Consider the following 7,314-nt stretch of genomic DNA (forward strand, 5'->3'; position numbering starts at 1 on the left):
TAATAAAAATTAGATTTTTCTAAAGGCCCACCCATATATAAAACAGTTGCACACAAATGTTTTGTGCAGATACATGTGCATGCATATCTGCATGCATGTGTACAAATGTACAATGTATATATTTGATTTTTCTTTTAATTGATAATGCAAGTGGTGAAAATCTATCTAAAAATCATTAAATTGTTTGAATCTTTCCAAATGTGCCTCTTGTGTGGACAAAAGTGTTATCTATCATCGGGTTTTGGGTTAAACAGCAATTAAAAGTAAGTTGCTTGATGAATTGTGTGATTATAATTTTCATATGTGGTAGCAATTTATTTACCAAAGTTCTTACCATTTACTTATTTCATGGATGGTTGGGTGGATCTGTGATAGAAGATGTCTTGTGTTGCTCTGCCTAAGCTTACTTTCATTTTTTTTTCTGTTTTACACATCGTTACAAAGGTATATAACGCTTAATTCTGCCAGAGGTATCTTGCTGTGAAAAGGGAGTTTTTCTTTCCCACTGTCGCCAGGTGCTTGCTCATAGGGGATTGTTTGTTTCTTTCTAATATTGTGGTCTTACAATCTAAAGCAAGGGTCCCCAATCTCAGTCCACGAGGGCCAGTGTCCCTGCAGGTTTTAGATGTGTCCTTGATCCATCACAGATGATTTAAATGGATAAATTACCTTCTCTACATGCCTTGAAGTTCTCCAAAGGCCTGGTAATGAACTAATCATGTGATTGAGGTGTGCTGACCCAGGGTGAGATCTAAAACCTGCAGGGACACCGGCCCTCGTGGCCTGAGATTGGGGACCCCTGATCTAAAGCACCTGTAGGGGACTGTGAATTGGTGCTGTATAAATAAAATTGAAAAAAAAAATTGACATTTAAACAATTTTTCTCCTCAAATGATAAAATGCCTTGATTACATGAAGCTACCATGTACCAGCTTTCTCAGTTTAAGTTATTCATGGGTTTGAATCAGTGGCCCAATGTAATAACAAAAATATGTCCAACCTAAAACTATTTCCTATTACGGTCTGGTCTTCTGGCCTTAAATAGAGCTCATATCTTTTCTGTGCTTCAGACTTTTGAAGATCAGAAACTAAAACTCTGTATTACAGAGTCAAGGCTAAGAAAGATGTGATGCAGGACCGGGTTAAAGAACAACTTTGAAGTAATATTTTATGAGCCAAAATCCTGTACCATAAAACAGAAAATGACATTCATGCTATTCCTGTAAACTCTTTGGTTTTAATCAAACAGAGGATGGTGCAGTGCAGACAAGACCATGAATTCATGTATCGTAAGGAAATCGAGTCAGGTGGCTTTATACAAAACATTCTTTCAAAGTTTTCTTTCCTTCTTTGCAATATTAACTTAAATTCACTGAGCTATTTTAGTGTTTAATCAGCGTGTCAGAGCCCACATTTAAATTACATGTGGATGTATTCACACATGTGTGCCTGCAGGTGTTCACACTTGCCATAAAGGCTCATGAGTAGCCCAGCAAGGTCTACTTATATAGATGTAGAAATAATTAAAGACTGTAAATTATCATCACCCCAAAATACAGAAACTTCTTCAGCCTCTATACTTCTGATTTACCAGTTTTATAAAATGCAGAGACCACACAGTTTCCCACTTTCTGACAAGCAGTACTTATTTTCTATCTCTAAATGCAAATGTGACCAGAGGCTTGGCATCTGCCTGAGGGCTCAGTCAGCTGACAGTATGCATCCCGGGGAGTGATCTATTGATCCATATTCAATATCTGCTACACTCTCCAGCTCAGTAAAGTTGGGAGATGAATTAATGAGCAGAACTGACAGTACACTACACTCAGAAAAATAAAGGTGCCAACTGGAACCAAAAGTGGTTCTTTAGACTGATGCCATAGAAGAACCTTTTTTGGTGCCACAAAGAACCTTTCAAACAATGGTTCTTTGAAGAACCATTTCTTTCAGTGGTTCATTGAAGAACCTTTAAAGGTGCCCCAAAGAACCATCAAGAAATGGTTCTTTGGGGCACCTTTAATGGTTTTTCAAAGAACCATTTTTAAAAAGGTCCTTCAAATGGTTCTTTAAAAGAACCATTTTAAAGAACCTTTTTTGAGTGGTTCTTTAAAAAACCATTTTAAATCTTTCAAAATAAAATGCATCATAAATTGAATTTGAGTAGGGTAAAATAAATACGAGCACAGCATAGACATATATTAATGGTTTATTGTCATTTTGTAGTTACCAAAAGACAAAAAGGCATTTTAACCCTCAGCACAACATCACTACTAATACATGTCACATATTAGTGTTTTAAACAGTAATAATTAAATATATTTGCTATACTATAAATAAATATATATATAAATACTATAGCTACAGATAACACAACAAATAATACATGTATTGTTTAATTAATAAAACATCAGAAAGTGATAAAACACATTAGAAATAGCAATAGCTTCATAACAGACCAATAAATCAACACATTTTCATCAGCAGATGTTTGCATGTTCAGTAAAAATATTTCAACAAGTTTATGATTAAAATGATCAATGAACTTCAGCCTTACACTATGTAATGTACGTTTCATGTTGTACTCATGGTCCTTTGTTAGTCCAGTTTAGGACAATGTCTCTGACGTATGTTTCATATCAAATATATGTCATATCAAAACAAGCCCACACCTGCAGTTGTTTCAGTTTTTCACTGGTGTTTCCTGTCAGCTGGTCAACCTCTCAGGCGGACATCCATATCAGCCAACCAAACGACAAGCTCCTCCCTTTGTGCTTCAAATCCCTCCCACTCTGAGACAAGGAGCTGAAAGAGAGAGAAAAGAGTCAATTATAAAGAAGAGAGAAAAGTGAAACCCTCCTCAGAAGGTCTGACTCGCATACCTGCAGTTGACCTGTGATGGACTCCAGTTTGGCGTTCACGTCATCCCTCGCCGATGCCAGCAGCCGAGTCTGCAGGGTGCCCTGGAAGAGCTGAGTTAATGTTCGACTCCTCCTGGTCAGGCTCTCCAGCTGGATGAGCCGAGGTCTCCCCTCTCGCCGCTGCCTCTGAACACAGAAACACAAATTGCATCTGAAGCAGGAGGTGCAGATTTTTTGCTATTCTTTTCTAAATCCAGGCTTGATCACGTGGAGGTATTTGGAAAACTTTTTTGGCCAGTGGACGACTGTTGTCTTGCAGAAAGTCAAATCAAACATATGCGATACACAATCAATTCACAAGAACACATTGTAAAAAATAAGTCCAGTTCTTGCCTGATTTCAAATGAATTCTGCATCAAAACAGGGTGACAGAAGTAAAACGAGTGCACAAAGCCTCACTTTGTACAAGCCTGCTATTACAGTTCTCCTCTATGCAGACGACTTTCCTGTTTTCAAGGCACAACTTGGATCTGCTGTACGAATCTTATGGATACACACTAAATGAAACAATAGTGTGCATGACTCCAGATTCTGATCCCTCATCCTAATATGGTCCCAACATAGCAACAGCAATAAAGCAGATGCTGAGGCTAAAAAAATACAAAGTCCATAAACCAATGGCTGACGTGGGTTTTATCATAAGGGTGATAAATATACAGATTTCAGTCTGTCTTAGAGATTTGATGTTCATTTACCTGCAGATGCACTATACGTGCCTGCTCTATGGTTTTTCACAACATTTTGCACATCACTATTTAATACAGGAAGTACGTGAACTAAAACAAGTCATCTTTCTTTGTGAGAGGACCATATTAATGAAACAAACCTCAATGACATCATAGGGAGCCCTAAAGATGTTCCTGCTGCTTCTCTTCCTCCTCATCCTAAGCTTCCTTCTCCTTGTCCTCGCCTTCCATCCAATTGTAATTCAACCTAATTGTGTTTCTCCCCCTCCTCTTCCTCATTTTGTTGGAGCTGTGAACACAATTAATGTGAATCTGGATTAATTTGTGCAAACAAGAAAAATCTACAGCTTTTTGGTCAGAGGTGCTCTTGTGATTTAAGCCAGGTAGAGTAGATTTATGTGTTGATGCTACCTGCTTCAGCTCTGGCTGCTGAGTGATATTTACACCCTGGCTGGATTACAAACTTTAACCATGTGCTGAACTTTGGCCCAGCGTTGATACCTCTTGTTAGTATAACGACCTCTTCTTAGCTTGTATGTATGATGGTGGATAAATGAGATATACAAAAAAAATGAACTATATTACAAAAGAACATCTATCTTGGAAACATCAAATGACCGGAGCATAACTTGTCAACTAGTCCGAAACTAAGTTATGCAGGAACAGTCAAAGACACACCTTCTCATGTCACATTTCTATATAATTAGATTAGACAATAAAGAGTTATCTAATCTAATTATTCATTCAAAACTCTTATGCATAGCTGTATTTTATACAGCTCATACAGAATTCAAAGTACAGGTTCATGTGAGTATTTAATGTACGGCTCAGATCTACAGAATTTCAGAGTTTCTAGAGCAGACACAGAGCTCACGTCACAACAGGCTTCAGGCGCCATTTTAGTGACTTTAACAATATATTACATTTTAATTTCGGTCTAGCTGACATTAGGTTATGTACGCAGCACGCAATTGAACCACATATTTTAGAAGCCAAAGGTTCAAATTAGCTGGGAGCAGCTTCACTTAATTATAACAGTGGTTTTGTTAGGAAAACAGTTGGATACTAAATTGCGCTGACCTCAACGGCTAACGTATCTAGCTAATCGCTACTGTTAGCACAACATTAACAGCAAGCTACAATGACGAGTAACAAAAACAAAACAGTAATAAGGTTTTAATGGAAATGTTTTACCTTTTCTAACAGTCCCAGAATCCACAGCTTCAAAGTCCAGCAGGTACTGAAGACTGTTATCCGTTTCGCTGTCACCGTCCGTGAGTTTTTTTCCCGAAAGGTCAAGGCCCGCCGCTCGCACACTCTGTCTGCGCATGCGCATCCCAACGACTGACCCCCTCCGTCCGCTCCCGGGAGGTTATAGTATGACGTGTTCTGACGTCACTCTCTCTCCCTGTCATTTATTTGGCTCGAAACACATATCAACAAATTGCTCAGTGATGAACAACTACTCAGATCATTTACCTAAGCAGTGCGCTTTGTCAAAACGAAGTGTGTGTTCATTACACTGACATTCTGTTCTGCAATTGTTATTTACTTGTATTTTATAATTTGACTTTACATACTGCTGGGTGGTTTGTAAAGTTTACAATAACTAGTATTATCATTATACTATATTTTCAAAAATATATAATAATCTCAAAAGTAATGCCTTGGAGTAGAAAATAGTAATGCTTTATTAAAATTTAAAACTAAAGTACAGTACTTGAATGTGTGTATTGTGTCTACTGTTTACAAATATTTCTAACTTTTATTTGAATATTCAGTTTCCTACCATCTTCTCTTAAAGGGTAATTGCCAGGTATCCCGCCCTCCCCCTTTGCACACACAGCCTCATTATAGTGAATAAATATTTATGCTATTTACACCATCAAACTTAGATTGCTAAGGATGAAGAACCTTTTGTTCTTTAAAGAACCATTTGTAATAGCTGAAGAACCATCCACAAAATCAAAAGGTTCTTTGACGTATGATGGTTCTTTAAAGAACCATGAAGACATCTGAAGAACCATTTAAGAACCATAATTTTTCTGAGTGTAGGACTGGGAGTGCCTAAATGGCTTTACTTGGCTGTGTTATGTGTAAATACCCCCAAACCAACATTTTTGATACGCAAGTGTAGAAATAATGATGAGCTGCATAACGGATGTATTTCAGATGTCAGGTGTATTTCTCATGCAGCTGAATGAGAGCTGACACAAGGATAGACCATGTCAGCAGGGAATCCCAGAATATTTAGAGTTTAAATATTCTGTCCAATCTGAGAATTAATTAACCGATGAAAACTGTAAAATAAAGCAGAGAAGAATGGAAAGAAAGTGACCAGGACGAGATGGAGGAGGTGGGGGAGTTGTCAGCAGTGATACATCTTTCATCTCTAACAAGGTCTGAAAGCTACAAAAACACAGACATTGACAACAGACCCCGAGAACACCACTCTCCTCCTTTCATTTTATCTTTTCACTTCGCCTGCCTGCCTGTTGTGTTTCAGTCTCACATCTGTAGCCCACGTTTTTGTACTTAGACTTTAGTCTTTTCACACCTGCTGTTCTCCGTAAACACAACTCCACAAGTGTCTATACCTCTTAACGCCACCTGAAAATCTGTAAGGTTACAGTCAGGCAGAAAAAAGAAAGACTATCACAGAATATCCAACAAATATGCTTTAAATCTACCAAGTAATATTGTAAAACCTTTGATTAAACCGTTAAACAGATGTAGTCATTTGATTTGTGAAAAGGTCACATGCTGGATAGGACGATGCTGGGTGTGTGTTTGTGTGTGTGGCTGGAGGTGTTAAGGAGGGAGGATGAGGGGGGGGGACGCAGTAGCGGGCAGATGCTGAAGAGAGAGAGAAGCAGGATATGGGAAAAAACAACAAGTGAGTGAACTGTTGCTCTGAAAATAAAGTCGCCGTGCGCCGGATTAATTCACGGCGAAAGTCTGCAAAAGTAAGCAGTCAGAATATGTAGTTTTCTCTTTGAAGGTGCGATCGACCACTTCGGCATCGCTTCCACTGCTCCCGCTGCCTTGAGCGTTTTTCTTTTCTTTTCTTTTCTTTTCTTTTTTAATTAAATGGTTTTTTTTTTCTTTTCGGGCGGACGGTGCGGTCCCGCCAGCACGCAGGACTCCAGGATGACATGTTGTAAGTTGGTAGTATTACTATGACTCTGTTTCCGCCGAGCAGAGTTTGGACCGCAGCTCAACTTCAGCCGAAGCGCCAGTAGACGCGCCTCAGTCTTTCGCTCGGGTCCTGGACCAGCTTTCCTGCGGCGTTTCTGTCTGAACCCGTGGGATGAAAACCCACTGAAGACCGGGGTTTAAAAAAAAAAAGGAGCAAAGAAAGAAGACATCTGGGTGAGCTGATTATTGCAGTGTACTTTTATTTTTGCACTAGTTTATAAAAAACTTTCGGAATCGTTTTTACCCACCCTGGCCATATTGAAGCTTGGTCACTTCAATTTTAATTTAAATGAAAATACTAAAATAATTCATGCATTTATGCTGTTAGGTGAGCAAAGAGCTTGTGAACAATGCAGCAGGCCTGGAATAATATCAACATGTAGCTTTTGTGTCTGTTGTGTTAAACTAGTGTTAACCTGTTTGCTTTTATGAATAATACAAAATGTTTTAACATGAATTTTGAGGACCTGGACGTGATTAATACAAAAACAATCCACCTGTGTGGGTCACAC

The 7,314-nt window shown here is 38.6% G+C and overlaps 1 protein-coding gene across 1 annotated transcript; it reads right to left on the reverse strand.

Annotated features, from left to right (window-relative positions):
• Positions 1 to 2,187: 2,187 nt before the first annotated feature.
• Positions 2,188 to 5,037, reverse strand: LOC146709533 (uncharacterized). The gene is made up of 4 exons (XM_085456542.1): positions 4,799 to 5,037; positions 3,745 to 3,893; positions 2,880 to 3,044; positions 2,188 to 2,802 (listed from the first exon to the last, which is right to left on the reverse strand). Exons 2-4 carry the CDS (start codon positions 3,799 to 3,801, stop codon positions 2,713 to 2,715), a joined length of 312 nt encoding a protein of 103 aa, XP_085312668.1. The 5' UTR covers positions 3,802 to 3,893; positions 4,799 to 5,037; the 3' UTR covers positions 2,188 to 2,712.
• Positions 5,038 to 7,314: the final 2,277 nt, after the last annotated feature.

This window comes from Copadichromis virginalis, linkage group LG5 (genome assembly GCF_057382275.1).
Source record: "Copadichromis virginalis isolate Kocher_CV1m ecotype Utaka linkage group LG5, C_Virginalis_male_GT1.1, whole genome shotgun sequence".
NCBI lineage: Eukaryota > Metazoa > Chordata > Actinopteri > Cichliformes > Cichlidae > Copadichromis > Copadichromis virginalis.